Raw genomic sequence first — 22,432 nt, 5'->3', positions numbered from 1 at the left:
AGTCTCTATGGGTGTGCCACAGGGTTCAATTCTTGGACCTATTCTCTTCTCTGTATACATCAATGATGTCACTCTTGCTGCTGGTGAGTCTCTGATCCACCTCTACGCAGACGACACTATTCTGTATTTCTGGCCCTTCTTTGGACAGTGTGTTAACAACCCTCCAGGCAAGCTTCAATGCCATACAACTCTCCTTCCGTGGCCTCCAATTGCTCTTAAATAAAAGTAAAACTAAATGCATGCTCTCCAACCGATCGCTGCCTGCACCTGCCCGCCTGTCCAACATCACTACTCTGGACGGCTCTGACTTAGTATACGTGAACAACTACAAATACCTAGGTGTCTGGTTAGATTGTAAACTCTCCTTCCAGACCCACATCAAATCTCCAATCCAAAGTTAAATCTAGAATTGGCTTCCTATTTCGCAACAAAGCATCCTTCACTCATGCTGCCAAACATACCCTTGTAAAACTGACCATACTACCAATCCTCGACTTCGGCGATGTCATTTACAAAATAGCCTCCAATACCCTACTCAACAAATTTGATGCAATCTATCACAGTGCCATCCATTTTGTCACCAAAGCCCCATATACTACCCACCATTGCGACCTGTACGCTCTCGTTGGCTGGCCCTCGCTTCATACTCGTCGCCAAACCCACTGGCTCCATGTCATCTACAAGACCCTGCTAGGTAAAGTCCCCCCTTATCTCAGCTCGCTGGTCACCATAGCATCACCCACCTGTAGCACGCGCTCCAGCAGGTATATCTCTCTCGTCACCCCCAAAACCAATTCTTTCTCTGGCCACCTTTCCTTCCAGTTCTCTGCTGCCAATGACTGGAACGAACTACAAAAATCTCTGAAACTGGAAACACTTATCTCCCTCACTATTTTTAAGCACCAGCTGTCAGAGCAGCTCACAGATTACTGCACCTGTACATAGCCCATCTATAATTTAGCCCAAACAACTACCTCTTTCCCTACTGTATTTATTTATTTTGCTCCTTTGCAACCCATTATTTTTATTTCTACTTTGCACATTCTTCCACTGCAAATCTACCATTCCAGTGTTTTACTTGCTATATTGTATTTACTTTGCCACCATGGCCTTTTTTTGCCTTTACCTCCCTTATCTCACCTCATTTGCTCACATAGAATATATAGACTTGTTTCTACTGTATTATTGACTGTATGTTTGTTTTACTCCATGTGTAACTCTGTGTCGTTGTATACGTCGAACTGCTTTGCTTTATCTTGGCCAGGTCGCAATTGTAAATGAGAACTTGTTCTCAACTTGCCGACCTGGTTAAATAAAGGTGAAATAAAATAAATAAAATAAAAAATGCTTCCTGACGGTCTAGCTTTAGTTTTTGCACTGACTGTTAGCAAGCTGGACAGAGTAAAGCCACTGTAAATGTAGGTCTATCTTAATTTCTACTCAGTTCCAATTTGATTTTAGTCATTTTCATGTCGATTAAGATTTGCCCCCCCCCCCCCAAACAAAAAAACAGCCCATATGTTTGACACCCCTCAACAGTCATACAGTGAGCAATGATACAATTATATTCAGCAGCAAGACCAGGAAGCAGCAGGGAGTTTGAGTGTATGTGTGCGTGTGTGTGACAGAGTGGAAGTGTGTGTTGTTCTCTGTGTTCCTTCTCTGTCTTGACTTTGAAGTAGGTGTGTGTGATGTTACAGCGGGAACCGAAATGTGAGTGTGTGTCGTTCTGTATTTTCTTACTTTGTTCCTGTTTACCAGGTAGTAACTACTAACAAAGTAGTTGTGAGGTGGAGATGTGTGTAAGTCAGAAAAGCTATATCTTGTGTGTGCGTGTACACCCATACGTTTGTCTGTGTGTTAACACAGTGAAGTGTCAGTGTGAGTGCATTCTTGGATGAGGTGTAGGTGTGGTGTGTGTGTGTTAGTCTTACATTGCAGGAGCAGAGGGAGCAGTGATCCTGGCTGTGGTTCCACTTCTGTCCGTTGTGTTTGAGGCCCTCCTCGTAAAGACAGTCTCCACTGCAGGCCGGTCCAGATGTGCACATACAGTCAAAACCACCTGGAAGGTTCACACACACACTGTCGTTCCAGCAGGTGTGTGTCTGCGTGGCACACTCGTCAATGTCTGAAACAGAGAATAGCTGCTTTACCTATCAAAAACAAGAATGTGTGGCTTTCTTAGTGACGTAATTTTCCCCTCTCCATACTCCAGTTTAGTCTAGAGGGGTGGGGGTGGTGGGGGGGGAAATATTCCATAAAAAAATCAGCCATTTCCAGATACAATAGTCATTTACAACATTAACAATGTCTACACTATAGTTCTGATCAATTTGAGAGTAGCAGCAGCGTCTTATGGCTTGGGGGTAGATTCTGTTTAGAAGCCTCTTTGACTTAGACTTAGCGCTCCGGTATCGCTTGCCATGCGGTAGCAGAGAGAACAGTCTATGACCTGGGTGACAATTTTATGGCCTTTCCTCTGGCACCACTTATAATATAGGTTCTGGATGGCAGGAAGCTTGGCCCCAGTGATGTACTGGGCCATACGCATTACCATCTGTAGCGCCTTACGGTCGGATGCCAAGCAGTTGCCATACCAAGCAGCGATGCAACCCGTCAGGATGCTCTCGATGGTGCAGTTGTTAAACCTTTTGAGGATCTGATGACCAATGCCAGATCTTTTCAGTCTCCTGAGGGGGGATAGGTTTTGTCGTTTCCTCTTCATGACTGTCTTGGTGTGCTTGGACCATGTTAGTTTGTTGGAACTTGAAGCTCTCAACCTGCTCCACTACAGCCCCGCCAATGAGAATGGAGGCATAATCGGTTCTCCTTTTCCTGTAGTCCACAATCATCTCCTTTGTAATATATATAATATATAATATATATGCCATTTAGCAGACGCTTTTATCCAAAGCGACTTACAGTCATGTGTGCATACATTCTACGTATGGGTGGTCCCGGGGATTGAACCCACTACCCTGGCATTACAAGCGCCATGCTCTACCAACTGAGCTACAGAAGGACCATTTGTCTTGATCACATTGAGGGAGAGGTTGTTGTCCTTGCACCACACAGTCAAGTCTCTGACCTCCACCATATAGGCTGTCTCATCATTGTCGGTGATCAGGCCAACCACTGTCGTGTCATCAGCAAACTTAATGACGGTGTTGGAGATGTGCCTGGCCGTGCAGTCATGAGTGAACAGGGAGTACAGGACGGTTGAGCTGTAGTCAATGAATATCATTCTCACATAGACTTGAGCCATGACCAGCCTTTCAAATCATTTCATGGCTACAGATATGAGTGCTACGTGTTGGTAGTCATATAGGCAGATTACCATTGTGTTCTTGGGCACAGGGACAATGGTGGTCTGCTTGAAACATGTTGACATTACAGACAGACAGGGAGAGGTTGAACATGTCAGTGAAGACACTTGCCAGTTGGTCAGCGAATGGTCAGCGAATGCTCGGAGTACACGTCTGACACGGATTACCTTGTGAATGTTGACCTGTTTAAAGGTCTTACTCACATCGGCTGCAGAGAGGGTGATCACACAGTCGTCCGGAACAGCTGACGCTATCATGCATGTTTCTGTGTTATTTGCCTCGAAGCGAGCACAGAAATGATTTAGCTCACCTGGAAGGCTCGTGTCACTGGGCAGCTCTCGGCTGTGCTTCCCATTGTAGTCTGTAAAAGTTTGCAAGGTCTGTCACATCCTACAAGCGTCGGAGCGCTTATAGTACGATTTGGTCATAGTCCTGTATTGATGCTTTGCCTGTTTGATGGTTCATCGGAGGGCAAAGCAGGATTTCTTGAAAGCGGCAGCTCTACCCTTTATCTCAGTGCGAATGTTGCCTGTAATCCATGGCTTCTGGTTGGGTTATGTAAGTACAGTCACTGTGGGGACGACGTCCTCGATGCACTTATTGATAAAGCCAGTGACTGATGTGGTGTACTCCTCAATGCCATCGGAAGAATCTCGGAACATATTCCAGTCTATACTTGCAAAACGGTCCTATAGTTTAGCATCTGCTTCATCTGACCACTTTTTATAGGCCAAGTCACTGGTGCTTCCGGTTAAAAATTTTGCTTGGAAGCAGGAATCAGGAGGATAAAGTTATGGTCTGAATGCCAAATGGAGGGCGAGGGAGAACTTTGTACGCGTCTCCGTGTGTGGAGTAAAGGTGGTATAGATTTTTTGCCCCTTTGTTTGCACATTTAACATGCAGATATGAATGTCCCGTTGGTAGGATATACGTGGTTTCAGTTCGTCCCATTGATTTTCCAGCAATTGAACGTTAGCTAGCAGAAGGGAAGGAAGGCAAGGGCAGAGTAGCCACTCGTCGCCTGATCCTAACAAGGCATCCTGATCTCTTTCCGCGAATCCTACGTTTCCATTTCCAGCGAATCGCGCGGATCTGGGTCTATACCTCGCGTCCGACTCATTTAAGAAGATCTCCTCGTCCAATTTGAGGTGAGTAATGCTAGTTTTGATGTCCAGAAGCTCTTTTCTGTCATAAGAGATGGTAGCAGCAACATTATGCACACAACAAATTACGAACAACGTGAAAAAACAAACAAAATAGCATGGTTGGTTATTAAGAGTCCATTTGTAATTTAATCAAAATAGATATGATCTAATTAACAGCTTTCCATAGTACAGTGCCTTGTGAAAGTATTCATCCCTCTTGGTGTTTTCCTATTTTGTTGCATTTGTTTTTATTTGGATTTCATGTAATGGACATACACAAAATATTGCAAATTTGTGAATTGAAACATAACATTTTTTACTGAAAAGCTGTGCGTGCATATGTATTCACCCTCTTTGCTATTAAGCCCCTAAACAAGCTCTGGTGCAACCAATTACCTTCAGTTACATAATTAGTTAAATAAAGTCCACCTGTGTGCAATCTAAGTGTCACATGATCTCATTATTTATACATCTGTTCTGAAATGCCCCAGAATCTGCAAAACCACTAAGCAAGGGGCACCACCAAGCAGGTGGCACCATGAAGACCAAGGATCTCAAAACAGGTCAGGGACAAAGTTGTGGAGAAGTACAGATCAGGGCTGAGTTATAAAAAAAAGATCAAACTTTGAACATCCCACAGAGCACCATTAAATCCATTATTAAAAAATGGAAAGAATATGGCACCACAACAAACCTGCCAAGAGGGAGCCGCCAACCGAAACTCATGGACCAGGCAAGGAGGGCATTAATCAGAGATGTAAAAAACCCTGAAGGAGCTGCAAAGCTCCACAGTGGAGATTGGAGTATCTGTCCATAGGGCCGCTTTAAGTTGTACATTTCACAGAGCTGGGCTTCACGGAAGAGTGGCCAAAAAAAGCCATTACTTTCAAGACAGAAATAAGCAAACACGTTTGGTGTTCGCCAAAAGGCACGTGGGAGACTCCCCAAACACATGGAAGAAGGTACTCTGGTCAGATGAGACTAAAAATGAGGTTTTTGGCCATTAAGGAAAACATGATGTCTGACGCAAATCCAACACCTCATCACACCGAGACACCATCCCACAGTGAAGCATGGTGGTGGCAGCATCATGCTGTGGGGATGTTTTTTATCGACAGGGACTGGGAAACAGGTCAGAATTGAAGGAAGGATGGATGGCGCTAAATACAGGGACATTTTTGAGGGAAACCTGTTTCAGTCTTCCAGAGATTTGAGACTGGGACGGAGGTTCACCTTCCAGCAGGACAATGACCCTAAGCATACTGCTAAAGCAACACTTGAGTGGTTTAAAGGGAAACATTTAAATGTCTTGGAATGGCCTAGTCAAAGCCCAGACCTCAATCCAATTGAGAATTTGTGGTATGACTTAAACATTGCTGTACACCAGGGGAACCTATCCAACTTGAAGGAGCTGGAGCAGTTTTGCCTTGAAGAATGGGCAAAAATCCCAGTGGATAGATGCGCCAAGCTTATAGAGACATACCCCAAGAGACTTGCAGCTGGAATTGCTGCAAAAGGTGGCTCTACAAAGTATTTCCTTTGGGGGGGTTATAGTTATGCACGCTCAAGTTCAGTTTTGTCTTATTTCTTTGTTTCACAATAAAACATATTTTGCAAGTGGTAGGCATGTTGTGTAAATCAAATGATACAACCTCCCCAAAATCCATTCTATTTCCAGGTTGTAAGGCAACAAAATGCCGCAAGCCACTGTACATTTTTAATTATAGCTAGTGATGTTACCCTGTGTATTCCTGACCATTGTATTTCTGCATGATTGATGCATCGCTACATCCTGACTTAATTGGAGAAATCATGCAGTAACAGAGATTGGGATCACATGTAATGCACTAAACAGTATTTGATATTGATTTATATATACATTCATGTTGTATGTTGTATTCTCATTGATTGTTAGTCCGTGTCTACTATTTATATATGTTTTATTATTGCTGTTCTCATGATGTGCAATTCAAATTCCATTCATTCATTCATTTATTCAGACTACACAACAAAAGACTGCAACATGCAGCATAAAATAAATCTGTATAGCCATGCTAACAGCCCCCTCCCCCTCCCCTGTAATATGTGACAGTTTTAATCCCAAGCAATTTACAGCTTTACCAACTGAGCTACAGAAGACCAAGATGGACAGGAGCAGTAGAGATGGAGACAACCATCAGAGGTGGAATAAAATGACTGCATACTAACCGATGCAGGAACTCCCGTCGATCAGGTAGGAGCCATTGTCATGGAAACCGTTCCTGCACTCACAATGGTACCAGCCCGGCAGATTGACACAGCGGGAGTGAATGTGGCACTGGATCAGGACCTCCGCACACTCGTCAATGTCTGGTGGAAACACAGTATATCTGATGCCATCAACATGATCTTTTCACAAAGATCATATGAATTACTTAATCTATTTGTAATAATATAACATTTGCACTTAAAGCAATCCCAACTGTCTCCTGATTGTTACAATCAGTGGCGATTTGTCAATCAGGGCAGGTGCAGCAGAGCCCCACATGTTTTGAACCCCACCTGTTTAGCTAACAAAATTTGAATACATTTTCTGGGGGGCGGTTTCCTGTTTTGCATGTTATTATGACTTTTATACGTGTCACATATCAGTTTGCAAACAATGTAAAACATTTGAAAAATGTCCAGCACCAGAGCCGCCACCGCGGACAGATGCCCACCCAGACCCTCCCCGATAGGTTCAGGTTTTGCGGCCGGAGTCCGCACCTTGGGGTACTGTCACACCCTGACCATAGTTTGCTTTGTATGTTTCAATGTTTTTTTGGTCAGGGTGTGATCTGAGTGGGCATTCTATGTTGGATGTCTTGTTTGTCTATTGCTATGTCTGGCCTGATATGGTTCTCAATCAGAGGCAGGTGTTAGTCATTGTCTCTGATTGGAAACCATATTTAGGTAGCCTGGGTTTCACTGTGTGTTTGTGGGTGATTGTTCCTGTCTCTGTGTTTTGCACCAGATAGGGCTGTTTTTGGTTTTCCACGTTTATTGTTTTGTAGTGTTTGTGTTTATCTTTTTTTATTAAACATGAATCAACATAACCACGCTGCGTTTTGGTCCGCCTCTACTTCACCACAGGAATACCGTTACAATCGTTACGTGCACCTGCGTGTCAGACTCACCTGGACTCCATCATTTCCCTGATTACCTTCCCTATATATATGTCACTGCCTTTGGTTCCTTCGCCATGCGTTATTGTTTCTGGTCCTGTCTGTGCATTGTTCGTATTATGTTTCGTTCATTAAATTATTCGCTCCCTGAACTTGCTTCCTGACTCTCAACACACATCGTTCCAGCTGGCATGCATCATTTTTGGTTTGTCCCACCAAGATTTACATGCTATAATTGCCACAGGTTACAATACATGTGTACTACTGGATTATAAATGTATGTATAGGCCTGTAATCATCAAATAATTGTCAAAATAAAAAGCATTTGAAAAGAATCTACAAAAGTTTCTGTAGGAACCACACAGTGCTTATGCTAGCTAGACCTATCTCTGCTGTGAGTGTGTACAGGGTTGAGAATGACTGGCTGGAAACATGCATATCTCCTGTCCTTTAGCCTATCGGATTTCCTGTTATCTACCTATTGCCTGATCTCCTGGACTATGTTACAAGCCTTTTCCCTGCCTGTACTGTTGCCCTTTTGGACCCCTTGTGTATGACCTTCTGCCTGCCCCTGGACCCAGCTACCTGCCTCCTCCTGTGGTCCTTTGCAATAAACACCTGCTGCGCCTGTCACGTCTGCTCCCGCTCTTCCCTTCCCCTGGCGCTTGAAGGCACCAGATTACCCTGCATCACAAGCTCCTGCCATCCATCAATCACACCTGCCCTCCCTCATCACTCGCATCAGCATTATTGGACTCACCTGGACTCATCACATGTTCTTTTCCTCCCCTATATTTCTCTGTTCCCTTGCTCTGTTCCCCGCTGCTGCATTGTGTTGTTTTTGTCTTTTGGATTTGTTTCTGACGATGTTCCCGTCTCGTCTCTGTCCATTATAATTAAATGTTTTACTCCTCGTACCTGCTTCGTATCTCCAGTGTCATTCCGCGTGACAGTGCCCTGCCCTTGAAACCAGGTCTCTGTCTCCCCTCGTGTTCATTACATTGCCAGGGATGTAGTGTTGCTGTAGTGTGGTGGAGCGACGCTCCCTCACTTTTTTCAATTTGAGAATACACGGAGCTGTTAAAAATATTTATGGAAAATTAATTCTGATCAATTCTAAATTATATTTAATTACAACAAACATTCCATGAAAATGATAGAATGACAAACTGAATAAATATGTAGGCTATAGCAGCCTATAGGTAAATAGTGGGTTCTTCCTTGTCTTAGGTCTCTCTCTCTGGCAGTGGTGTGACAAGAGGCTTGTCGGTCAGAGGCTTGACCACTTTGAGCGGGCCAAATCTGACATAAGAAGAGCCACAGACAGAACTCTATCTCTATCTAAAACGGCTGTCCTGAAAACAGTTTGTTATGGACTTGGGGCTCATATAGGCCTATGACACACTTGAACTCGCCCTACTAGTTCTAAGTTTACAGAAATGTCGCGCCTGCTCTGGTCATGCTGATCAAAAACCTTTTTTGTGCTGCCTAACCAATGCGTGGGCCTACAGTGGCAGTTCAGGAGGAGAGTCAAATTATTGTTTTGTTAAGGCCTAGTACAAAAATTGCAATATCTTTCCTGCAGACTAGCCTATAGCCTATGTTCTGAGAGCAGGAAGATGGAAGATGAGAAGGAGTACCGGAGGTCAACTTTGATAGCTTGCTACTACTATTCTGAACAAAAATATAAACGCAACATGTAAAGTCTTGGTTTCATGAGCTGAAATAAAAGATCCCAGAAATGTTCCATACGCACAAAAAGCTTATATTATTTCTCTCAAATGTTGTGCACAAATGTGTTACCATCCTCTGTTAGTGAGAATTTCTCTCAATTATCCCTCCAACTGACAGGTGTGGCATATCAAGAAGCTGATTAAACAGCATGATCATTACAGAGGTGCACTTTGTTCTGGGGACAATACAAGGCTGTGCAGTTTTGTCACAGATGTCTCAAGTTTTGAGGGAGCATGCAACTGGCATGCTGACTGCAGGAATGTCCACCAAAGCTGTAGCCAGAGAATTGGATGTTAATTTCTCTACCATAAGCTGTCTCCAATTTCATTTCAGAGAATTTAGCAGTACGTTCAACCAGCCTCACAACCGCAAACCACATGTAATCATGCCAGCCCAGGACCTCCACATCCGGCTTCATCACCTGCTGGATTGTCTGAAACTGAGCAGTATTTCTGTCTATAATAAAGCCCTTTTGTGGTAAAAAAAAAAAACGTATTCTGATTGGCTGTGCCTGGCTCCCCAGTGGGCGGGCCTATGCCCTCCCAGGCCCACCCATGCTTATGACCCTGCCCAGTCATGTGAAATCTCTAGATTAGGTCCTAATGAATTTATTTCAATTGACTGATTTCCTTATACGAACTGTAACATTGACATTTTTGCATGTTGCATTTAAACAACCTTCTATAGCTGAGGGAAGGAAAAATTACTTTATTTGGGAAGTAATCTAATTCTGTCACTATCAATTGACTAAGCTATTCACTTTCTGTAAAATAGATGTTTAAACCCAGACAGCTTTTAAGGAAAAACTTACTCTCATTGGGTTAAGGAAGAAGAGTAGCCAGCAGTTAAAGCGTACATTTTTCTGTGTCGGTTGGTCTACTGTCTGTCATGTAAAGGTAGGCCTAATTTTTGAAAGTACCATGCTCAGAATCCTAATCATGTCTCAAATTAAATTATTTTCCAACAGTGACAGAAGCTAGGATATGCATATAATTGGTAGATTTGGATAGAAAACACTCTAAAGTTTCCAAAACTGTTAAAATAATGTCTGTGAGTATAACAAAACTGATATGGCAGGTGAAAACCTGAGAAAAATCCATCCAGGAAGTGGAATTATTTTCATGTGGCTGTTTTTAAACTCAATATCTATAGATAATATAATGGGTTAGGAATCGGATTACAGTTCCTATGGAGTCCACTAGATGTCAGTCTTTAGACAGTTTCAGGCTTTTATTTTGAAAAACGACAAGTAAACAGCCATTTTTGGTCAGAGGAACTTTGTTATTTTTCCTTTCTATTGAAAAAGTATTGATTATAAAAACAATAAACAACCTGAGTATTAATTCCAAACATCGTTTGACATGTTTCGATTTTACCACTACTTTTATTATGTATTCATCTGCCTGCTGTGACCTCCTTGGAGCCATGGGATTTCTGAACAAAATTGAGATTTTGGGACCTAAAGAGGGACTTTATCAAACAAAACAAACATTTACTGTGTAACTGGGAGTCTTGTGAGTGCAACCATATGAAGATCAAAGGTTAGTGCTACATTTTATCGCTATTTCTGACTTTCGTGACTCCTCTACCTGGCTGGAAAATAATTATATGCTTTTGTGAGCTGGGCGCTGTCATCAGATAATCCCATGGTATACTTTTGCCGTAAAGCCTTTTGAAATCTGACACAGCGGCTGGATTAACAAGAAGTTAATCTTTAGGCCGATGTATAACACTTTTATGTTATGAATTTTTTTTATGAGTATTTCTGTTTTTGAATTTGGCGCTCTGCAATTTCACCAGATGTTGGCCAGGTGGGACGCATACCACATACCTTGAGAGGTTTTAAGTAAGTCTCTAAGAGCTTTGAAAACCAGGATTGTACAATATTTGCCCATTATTCTTATTTAAACTCGTCAAGCTCTATCAAGTCGGTTGTTGATCAATGCTAGACAGCCATTTAACCTGTTAGTCCTATAGGGGCAGTATTTCATTTTTGGATAAAAAGACGTGCCCGTTTTAAGCGCAATATTTTGTCACGAAAAGATGCTCGACTATGCTTGGAATTGATAGTTTTGGAAAGAAGACACTCTTACGTTTCCAGAACTGCAAAGATTTTCACTGTGAGTGCCCTAGAACAAATGCTTCAGGCAAAACCAAGATGTTTGACCGACCAGGAAATGAACAGAATTTCTGAGGCTACGTTTTCCATGATCGCCTTATATGGCTGTGAATGCGACAGGAATGAACGGACACTTTCTCTTGTTTCCCCAAGGTGTCTGCAGCATTGTGACGTATTTGTAGGCATATCATTGGAAGATTGACCATAAGAGACTACAATTGCCAAGTGTCCCGTACGGTGTCTGCGTGGAAATTGGTGCGCAAAAGTCAGCTACCAGTATTTTTCCATCCGAATCAGAGAAGAATGCAGGCTTCCAGGGACGGCATTTCAATGAAGAGATATATGACAAAACACCTTGAGGATTGATTCAAACAACGTTTTCCATGTTTCAGTCGATATTATAGAGTTAATTCGGAAAAAAGTTTGATGTGTAGGTGACTGAATTTTCGGTTAGTTTCGGTAGCCAAATGCATAGTAACAAAACGGAACGTTGTGTCCTACACAAGAATCTTTCAGGAAAAACTGGACATCTGCTATGTAACTGAGAGTCTCCTCATTGAAACATCTTAAGTTCTTCAAAGGTAAATTATTTTATTTGATCCCTTTGCTGGTTTTTGTGAATATTTACATTACATTTAAGTCATTTAGCAGACGCTCTTATCCAGAGCGACTTACAAATTGGTGCATTCACCTTATGACATCCAGTGGAACAGCCACTTTACAATAGTGCATCTAAATCTTTTAAGAGGGGGGGGGAGTGAGAAGGATTACTTTATCCTATCCTAGGTATTCCTTAAAGAGGTGGGGTTTCAGGTGTCTCCGGAAGGTGGTGATTGACTCCGCTGTCCTGGCGTCGTGAGGGAGTTTGTTCCACCATTGGGGGGCCAGAGCAGCGAACAGTTTTGACTGGGCTGAGCGAGAACTGTACTTCCTCAGTGGTAGGGAGGCGAGCAGGCCAGAGGTGGATGAACGCAGTGCCCTTGTTTGGGTGTAGGGCCTGATCAGAGCCTGGAGGTACTGAGGTGCCGTTCCCCTCACAGCTCCGTAGGCAAGCACCATGGTCTTGTAGCGGATGCGAGCTTCAACTGGAAGCCAGTGGAGAGAGCGGAGGAGCGGGCGTGACGTGAGAGAACTTGGGAAGGTTGAACACCAGACGGGCTGCGGCGTTCTGGATGAGTTGTAGGGGTTTAATGGCACAGGCAGGGAGCCCAGCCAACAGCGAGTTGCAGTAATCCAGACGGGAGATGACAAGTGCCTGGATTAGGACCTGCGCCGCTTCCTGTGTGAGGCAGGGTCGTACTCTGCGGATGTTGTAGAGCATGAACCTACAGGAACGGGCCACCGCCTTGATGTTAGTTGAGAACGACAGGGTGTTGTCCAGGATCACGCCAAGGTTCTTAGCGCTCTGGGAGGAGGACACAATGGAGTTGTCAACCGTGATGGCGAGATCATGGAACGGGCAGTCCTTCCCCGGGAGGAAGAGCAGCTCCTTCTTGCCGAGGTTCAGCTTGAGGTGGTGATCCGTCATCCACACTGATATGTCTGTCAGACATGCAGAGATGCGATTCGCCACCTGGTCATCAGAAGGGGGAAAGGAGAAGATTAATTGTGTGTCGTCTGCATAGCAATGATAGGAGAGACCATGTGAGGTTATGACAGAGCCAAGTGACTTGGTGTATAGCGAGAATAGGAGAGGACCTAGAACAGAGCCCTGGGGGACACCAGTGGTGAGAGCGCGTGGTGAGGAGACAGATTCTCGCCACGCCACCTGGTAGGAGCGACCTGTCAGGTAGGACGCAATCCAAGCGTGGGCCGCGCCGGAGATGCCCAACTCGGAGAGGGTGGAGAGGAGGATCTGATGGTTCACAGTATCGAAGGCAGCCGATAGGTCTAGAAGGATGAGAGCAGAGGAGAGAGAGTTAGCTTTAGCGGTGCGGAGCGCCTCCGTGATACAGAGAAGAGCAGTCTCTGTTGAATGACTAGTCTTGAAACCTGACTGATTTGGATCAAGAAGGTCATTCTGAGAGAGATAGCGGGAGAGCTGGCCAAGGACGGCACGTTCAAGAGTTTTGGAGAGAAAAGAAAGAAGGGATACTGGTCTGTAGTTGTTGACATCGGAGGGATCGAGTGTCGTTTTTTTCAGAAGGGGTGCAACTCTCGCTCTCTTGAAGACGGAAGGGACGTAGCCAGCGTTCAGGGATGAGTTGATGAGCGAGGTGAGGTAAGGGAGAAGGTCTCCGGAAATGGTCTGGAGAAGAGAGGAGGGGATAGGGTCAAGCGGGCAGGTTGTTGGGCGGCCGGCCGTCACAAGACGCAAGATTTCATCTGGAGAGAGAGGGGAGAAAGAGGTCAGAGCACAGGGTAGGGCAGTGTGAGCAGAACCAGCGGTGTCGTTTGACTTAGCAAACGAGGATCGGATGTCGTCGACCTTCTTTTCAAAATGGTTGACGAAGTCATCTGCAGAGAGGGAGGAGGGGGGAGGGGGAGGAGGATTCAGGAGGGAGGAGAAGGTGGCAAAGAGCTTCCTAGGGTTAGAGGCAGATGCTTGGAATTTAGAGTGGTAGAAAGTGGCTTTAGCAGCAGAGACAGAGGAGGAAAATGTAGAGAGGAGGGAGTGAAAGGATGCCAGGTCCGCAGGTAGGCGAGTTTTCCTCCATTTCCGCTCGGCTGCCCGGAGCCCTGTTCTGTGAGCTCGCAATGAGTCGTCGAGCCACGGAGCGGGAGGAGAGGACTGAGCCGGCCTGGAGGATAGGGGACATAGAGAGTCAAAGGATGCAGAAAGGGAGGAGAGGAGGGTTGAGGAGGCAGAATCAGGAGATAGGTTGGAGAAGGTTTGAGCAGAGGGAAGAGATGATAGGATGGAAGAGGAGAGAGTAGCGGGGGAGAGAGAGCGAAGGTTGGGACGGCGCGATACCATCCGAGTAGGGGCAGTGTGGGAAGTGTTGGATGAGAGCGAGAGGGAAAAGGATACAAGGTAGTGGTCGGATACTTGGAGGGGAGTTGCAATGAGGTTAGTGGAAGAACAGCATCTAGTAAAGATGAGGTCGAGCGTATTGCCTGCCTTGTGAGTAGTAGGGGGGGAAGGTGAGAGGGTGAGGTCAAAAGAGGAGAGGAGTGGAAAGAAGGAGGCAGAGAGGAATGAGTCAAAGGTAGACGTGGGGAGGTTAAAGTCGCCCAGAACTGTGAGAGGTGAGCCGTCCTCAGGAAAGGAGCTTATCAAGGCATCAAGCTCATTGATGAACTCTCCGAGGGGACCTGGAGGACGATAAATGTTAAGCTTGAAAGGGCTGGTAACTGTGACAGCATGAAATTCAAAGGAGGCGATAGACAGATGGGTAAGGGGAGAAAGAGAGAATGACCACTTGGGAAAGATGAGGATCCCGGTGCCACCACCCCGCTGACCAGAAGCTCTCGGGGTGTGCGAGAACACGTGGGCGGACGAAGAGAGAGCAGTAGGAGTAGCAGTGTTATCTGTGGTGATCCATGTTTCCGTCAGTGCCAAGAAGTCGAGGGACTGGAGGGAGGCATAGGCTGAGATGAACTCTGCCTTGTTGGCCGCAGATCGGCAGTTCCAGAGGCTACCGGAGACCTGGAACTCCACGTGGGTCGTGCGCGCTGGGACCACCATATGTTATATGTTGAGTGCTAAATGCTAACGCTAAATGCTAAGCTAGCTATCACCACTCTTACACAAATGATTGATTTTCTCTGGTTCTAAAGCATATTTTGAAAATCTGAGACGACAGGATTGTTAAGAAAAGGATAAGCTTGAGAGCAGACATATTTATTTAATTTCATTTGCGATATTTAGAAATCGCTAACGTTGCGTTATGGTAATGAGCTTGAGGCTGTAGTAACGCGACCGCATGCGGGATGGGGCGGACTATGAGGTTAAGTCTTGCTATAGATTATCAAGACAATTTAAGTCAACACCGTTACTAGGCCAGTGGCTGTTGGAAAGCAGACTGAACCAGGTTTTCCTCTAGGAACTTGCCTGTGCTTAGCTCTATTCTGTTAATTTTCATCCTAAAAATAAATACCTAGTCCCTGCCGATCACGAGCATATCCATAACATGATGCAGCCACAACCATGCTTGAAAATATGAAGAGTGGTGCTCAGTGATATGTTGGATTGAGGCGGCAGGGTAGCCTCATGGTTAGAGCATTGGACTAGTAACCGGAAGGTTGCAAGTTCAAATCCCCGAGTTGACAAGGTACAAATCTGTCGTTCTGCCCCTGAACAGGCAGTTAACCCACTGTTCCTAGGCCTTCATTGAAAATAAGATAAATAAATACATTTTCCCTAAACATAATGCTTTGTATTCAGGACAAAGATTTCATTTCTTAGTCAATGTTTTTGCAATATTACTTTAGTGCCTTATTTCAAACATGATCCATGTTTTGGAATATTTTGATTCTGTAAAGACTACCTTCTTTTCACTTTGCCATTTAGGTTAGTATTGTGGAGTAACTACAATGTGATTGAACCATCATCAGTTTTCTCCTATCACATTCATTAAACTATAACTGTTTTAAAATCACCTTTTTTTTAAATCCCCTGAGCAGTTTCCTTCCTCTCCGGCAACTGAGTTAGGAAGGACGCCTGTATCTTTGTATTGACTGGGTGTATTGATAAACCATCCAAAGCATAATTAGTAACTTCACCATGCTCGTAGGGATATTCAGTGTCTGCTTTTTTATTTTTACCCAGTCCATGCAACATATGACTTGGTCAGCAAATTTTTACTCCTAATCGTATTTCGGAGTAAAATACTTAGTCTCAAGGCATTTCAACTTTTAATTTATGAATTTGTTTCACACGCAAAATCTCAATTGAATACATTTCAAATTCAGGCTGTAACACAACTAAATTTGGAAAAAGTAGGGGATTATACCAGATAATATTGTCAAGTAAAACATAGGTTATTGGCTCTGCAATAATTAGGGCAGAGAGCTGCAGTAAGAACGGATCAAGTGAAACAGCTCCTTCTTTTTTTCTTTTTTTTACATCAATATTTAGCAAAGCACTTGGGACATCAGACATTAAATGGTTGTAATGAAAATTATGTATGAGTCTGCATCATTTTCTACAATCTGTTCTGAGGTAACCTAATCATAGGAACATATTTTCTGAAGCTTGTTGTTAGGTCTTGTAGCGATATTACAGGTGACAGCGTTGTTGACCAACTCACTATTTGCGAAGACTTTGTCCATGTCTTGCGAGCTGTCTGTCATCGAGTCACGTCCCCTGTCATGGACAGTTACAAGTGAACAGCAGCAAGCCGGTCACTGGTCTCAAAGGGGGAAACTGTTGAAGTCTCCTGTGAATTCATCGGCAGTGTTGATGAGTTTAAGTGTTCTGTGCTAGAGGAGCCTTCAGATCCAAGTTTGCCAGGAGGGCTACTTGTGTTGTATCAGGCAGAGCCTGTGAACTACAATGTTCTGATGAAGAATGAGACAGAGCATGATATTACACTCGCACCAAAAATAGTCATTGCAGATGTACGTGCAGTGGAATGGGTCAAAACTATCAATGGAAGAGAAACGGTACAAAATTGTCATGACGAATCCCCAGAGACAGTTATCTGTGTTGAACAGTCAACTTTTCAGTCATCTGACTTTCATTTGAAATATTTGCCAGCTGCACCTTAATTCTGCGAACGTGTGATTAAGAGACTGATCGAAAGGTCCCAGATGCTTTCGCCAAGCATGATTTTGATATAGGCCATATATCTGGAGTGAAACATAGGATCAAAGTGTCAACTGATGTGCCTTTCAAGCAGCGTACTGTGTGTCCCCAGACGATTTCTTTTGATCTGAACCAGCACCTTTATGAGCTAATTGAAGCACACATAATTGAGGAATCTGATATCTCCTATGCTTCTCCCAGTGTGCTTGTAAGGAAGACGAATGATGCCTCAAGGATGGGTGTAGACTATTGAAAGTTGAATCACTTGACTGAGTGGGAAGAGAGGAGACCTTCAGCTTCTTGCTGCTTCCAAATGGTTCACTGTACTGGACTTGAAAAGCGGCTACTATGAGGTCGAGATGGAGGGCGATAAACCTAAATCAGCCTTTACCACTCTTTTTGGAAATTGGCAGTTCAAGATGATGCTGCAGGGATTGACCAATGCACCTGCTACTTTCCAACAGACGATGGAGAAGGTGATGGGCAGGGATAAACCCGGATGAAGCCATTGCTTTCCTTGATGACCTCATAATCTTTTCTTAGACGCTTGAGGAGCATGTCATTTCTGAGAGAGGAATCAAGCCTGATGAAAACAAAGTGTCTACATTCAAGACCTGGCCTGTTCCAAGGACCACAAAGGAAGTAAGGGCATTCCTTGGTTTTTCTATATTACAGAAGGTTTGTTCAGAAATATTCAAGTATTGTGAGGCCACTGAATTATCTTCTAGTCAGAAATCCCTCCGTGAAGAAGAAAGTGCAGCCCATGAAGAGCCCACCACTCTTAGGACAATGGGATGATTGTTGCCAGAGAGCTTTGAGACAATCCTTGAGAGGGGGCACCTGTTCTTGCATTTGCAGATCGGAGGATTTGATATATGTGTAATACTGATGCCAGCACTTCAGCCCTTGGTGCAGCCCTGTATCAGGTGCAAGATGGATAGATGTGGGTAGTTGCATATGCCAGCCAATGTGAACAGAACTATCCGGTCCATAAGCTGGAGTTTCTTTCTCTCAAGTGGCAATCACTGATAAGTTCCAGGACTACCTCAATGGCTCTGAATTTAGAGTGAGGAGAATAATGAGACTGAAGTCAAGAGTGAGGGAGTTGACTGATGCAGATACGATAGTGGATAAGGCTGTCCTGGACGCAACTTCACAGGTGCACATGGTGACAAATCAACAATCAAGCAAGAATACTCACCTCATACATTCAAACACACATGGATGAAGAAGACGTAGATGCCAATAACACTGCCATGGTGGAAGGTCTTGAATCAGGAGAAAGAGCCGTACCATTGGATTTTGAAGAACCACAACAGTGGCCAGGTCAACCCTACTTGCCTGCGTTAATAGCAGCAGATTGGTATAAGCTTCAGCAGGAAGACCCACAACTCTCAGTGGTAATACGCTGATGAGAAGTGAGAAACAAATAATGCAAGGATAATGCTCAGAGAATGGGATATGTTTGTTCCCAGAGAAGCAGTGCTATTTTGAAAGTTTGGAGAACCTTTCTTCCAAATGGTAATATCCATAAGTCACAGGCAATGTGCTATAGAGGGTATCCATGAAGAAACGGGATACTGCCGTACTGAGAACTCTGGATCTTGCAAGGGCCTACTTTTACTGGCCTAGAATGGAGTTTGAAGTGGACAAGTGTAAAAAAGGCTGAGGTGCGTGTTGTGTAAGGGTAGGGATAGAGTGCAAAACATCTGCAAACCTAGTGAATATCAAAACATCTATACACCTAGAACGAGTCTGAATAGATTCTCTCACTTGAACCTGACAATTCAGACACCAGAAACATCTTAGTAATGTCAGATCATATTGCAAAGTACTCTTTAGCTATCCCAACTATAGACCGAACCGCCAGAAAACTTTGGGACAATTTGATTTTACATTATAGATTTCCTCAGAGGAGTTATAGACCAAGGCGCCAATTTTGTTGATATCAGAATTATGTTCCATTGCTGGCGTCAAATCACGAACAACCCCTTACCACCCTTGTGGTAATCCTGTTGAGTGGTTCAAAAGGGCTTTATTGGACATTTTAGGCACACTGAGTGACAAGAGAAAAGTTTGGAGGCATTATGTGAAACCTCTAGTGCATGCATACATGCACTTGCAGTGACACAACAGATGAGACTCCATTCTTTCACATGTTTGGGCGACAAGGTTGGTTACCCATTGACCTTTGTTTTGGCCTGAGTCCTGCAGGCTACAATGGAACCACGCACCAGAACTACACTAAAAGGCTAAGAAGATGACTGAAATACGCTTGCAAGTTGGCTGTGAAATCTGAAGAGAAGAGTCAGAGGGCCAACAAATCCAGATGGGACTCAAAAGCAGTGACAATTTTAGCATGTAAATCTTGGTGGGGCAAAAAAAGAAGTTTGGATGTATGGCAGCAAAGCCACTACACAACACAAAACTTAACAATACATGAATTGCACGACAACAGTGAGAAACGGTGTCCACAAACTGTTAGGGCCTACATAAAACTGTCCTAACAGCAGTCCCAACATCTTAGCACTGCTATACCTGGCAATCAGCGGAGCCTATTCTGACAGCAAAACAGTTAATTCAGCCTCATTTACTGATATTTTTATTTATTTAACTAGACAAGTAAGTTAAGAACAAATTCTTATTTACAATGACAACCTTGCCAAACCCAGAGGACGCTGGGTCGATTATGCACCGCCCTACGGGACTCCAATCACAGCCGGATGTGATGCAGCCTGGATTTGAACCAGGGGCTGCTGTGATGCATCTTGCACTGAGACCCTTGTGCCATTCAGGAGATGATATGGCTGATTTGCTTAACTTCTTAAGGTATAGGGGGCAGCATTTTCACTTTTGGATTTCAACTTCCTGCTACTCATGCCAAGAATATAAGATATGCATATTATTAGTATATTTGGATAGAGAATACTCTGAAGTTTCTACAACTGCTTGAATCGTGTCTGTGAGTATAACAGAACTTATGTAGCAGGCAAAACCCAGAGGACTAACCATTCAGAATTTCCTTTTTTAGGTCTCTGTCTGTTCAGTGGATCTCATTGGGAAACTGTATTTCTTAGGAACTTGTTTTCAGTTTCTACCGCTTCCACTGGATGTCACCAGTGTTTAGAATTTAGTTGAGGTTATTCCTTTGTGCAATGAAGAAGTATGGCTATCTAGGAACTGCGTAACACTGTTGAGAGTTGCGCAAGACTTGAAAGGGAGCTTGGTTTGTTGTCTTTCTGTATTGAACACAGATAGACCCGTCTTCAATTTGATCGATTATTAATGTTTAAAAATACCTAAAGTTGTATTAAAAAAGTAGTTTGAAATGTTTTGTTGCGCAATTTGGAAGCTGTTTTTTAAACACGCCAAATAAATGAACATTTTGGATATATATGGACGGAATTAATCGAACAAAGGGACCAATTGTGATGTTTATGGGACCTATTGGAGTGCCAACAAAAGAAGCTTGTCAAAGGTAAGGCATGTTTTATATTTTATTTCTGGGTTTCGTGTAGCGCCTGCAGGGTTGAAATATGCTACCCTCTTGTTTACTGTTGTGCTATCATCAGATAATAGCTTCTTATGCTTTCGCCGAAAACTATTTTTCAAATCTGACATGTTGGCTGGATTCACAACGAGTGTAGCTTTAATGGAGTATCATACATGTGTGATTTAATGAAAGTTTGATTTTTATATAATTTATTTGAATTTGCTGCGCTACATTTTCCCTGGCTTTTGGCCAAGTGGGACGCAAGTGTCCCCTATATCATAAGAAGTTAAACAAATATGGTTTCTAATTAAAATTGAGATGTACAAACTATGGCATAAGGGGACAACCAGTCATTTTGATTGAGCGAACTAGGACAGAGGTCAATAGTATTTGTTTTAGCACTTTTGAAATGTACAGCGACAGAATTCAGAACATGGGCCATTTGTACAGTGTTCTCCCTGTACACCAAGTCAGAACCGAATGATAAATAAAGAGGGCATATAAGCAGACAATGAAAACTCTTACAATATTTGATTATAACATTTCTCTTAAATAGGTTACAGTCTACATGTGCAACATCAAGTCAGAACAGTTTGGATGAAATTATTAGGGTGAGGCACATGGGCTGCTAACATCTTACTACACAATTTACACTTAGTATTACTTTCTTAGCTACAGTATACATATCTCCCTGGCATATTACATCATTTATGCAGCAACATACAATACATTTTTGAACTCACCTTGTTGTGCTGTGCTCACTTGAACAGGAAGGTGGCACTGCGATCCTTCGTGGGTAAATTTTGTCATCAAAGTCTGGCATTCTCTGGATTTATTGTGCTTTCAAAACAACTCGGGAAAAAACAAGACGACTGCCATGAACAGTCTGGCATACCACCACGAATTAAGTACCACGGTGTCCACTCATAGAAAAGGAGATGTAATGGTGTATTGCTTGAATGTCATGTGCCATTAACCTTGTCGCAAAGTTATTGCCTAGGTCAACCAAGATGCCAACCGAACGAGGTGGTTGGGAAACGCAGCCACCAAAAGGACAATTCGTGGCCACTTCTACATTGTGGTTCACATCTTGGGAAAACCGTCCAAGTTGAAACTACAAGGGGGGACTGTTTCGACGAAGAACCCATGAGGTGGGTGGAGTGGGTGATGGAGAAACAGAGATTCCTAAGTGCTAAGTTCGATCAGTCGATCACAAGACAAATTAACTGCTTCCACTTTACAATGCTGAATGGTCTGAGGAGATCAAGAGACAATTACAGACCATCTTTACCGACTCCCATGTTAAAAGGGTCAACACATTAGTGATGCTCGTCGGGCGGACGGGAGCGGGCAGCGACCGGTTGAAAACCGGTTGGTTTTGCTAGCGTTTAAGAGCAGTTGGAGGCCACAGAAGGAGTGTTGTATGGCATTGAAGCTCGTTTGGAGGTTAGTTAACGCAGTGTAGTGTCGTCTGTGTAGAGGTGGATCAGGAAATCACCCGCAGCAAGAGTGACATCGTTGATGTATACAGAGTAATTGCATACATAATAGTATCATCCGCGTGTACATACAATTAAACATTTTTAACAGATTGTTCAATAGCATTTATATAATAATAGTGAAAAGAACAGGTCCTAGTATCGATAATCCTTAAACAGATAATCATAAAACAGGTGTCAGAGCCCAGCCCATAGCATGATCAACAGTGTCAAGCGCCTTTGACAGGTCCACAAGAAGGCAGCACAATGGTTGCTGTGATAGTGCTGTGCCCTGTCCTAAACCT

At 43.7% G+C, this 22,432-nt stretch overlaps 1 protein-coding gene across 1 annotated transcript in view; it reads right to left on the bottom strand.

Moving 5' to 3' along the window:
* LOC118393628 (protein kinase C-binding protein NELL1-like) overlaps positions 1-22,432 on the bottom strand; it is a 398,605-nt gene that overhangs the window by 23,758 nt on the left and 352,415 nt on the right. The window contains exons 16-17 of the mRNA XM_052461927.1: positions 6,680-6,820; positions 1,935-2,128 (exon numbers count right to left, since the gene is read on the bottom strand). Of these exons, the coding sequence (XP_052317887.1) occupies positions 1,935-2,128; positions 6,680-6,820 (335 nt within the window). The remainder of the gene's footprint in view (positions 1-1,934; positions 2,129-6,679; positions 6,821-22,432) is intronic.

Source organism: Oncorhynchus keta, chromosome 14 (genome assembly GCF_023373465.1).
Source record: "Oncorhynchus keta strain PuntledgeMale-10-30-2019 chromosome 14, Oket_V2, whole genome shotgun sequence".
Lineage (NCBI taxonomy): Eukaryota > Metazoa > Chordata > Actinopteri > Salmoniformes > Salmonidae > Oncorhynchus > Oncorhynchus keta.
The sequence above is the reverse complement of the archived record's forward strand: the minus strand, read 5'-3'. Positions and strand labels throughout refer to the sequence as shown.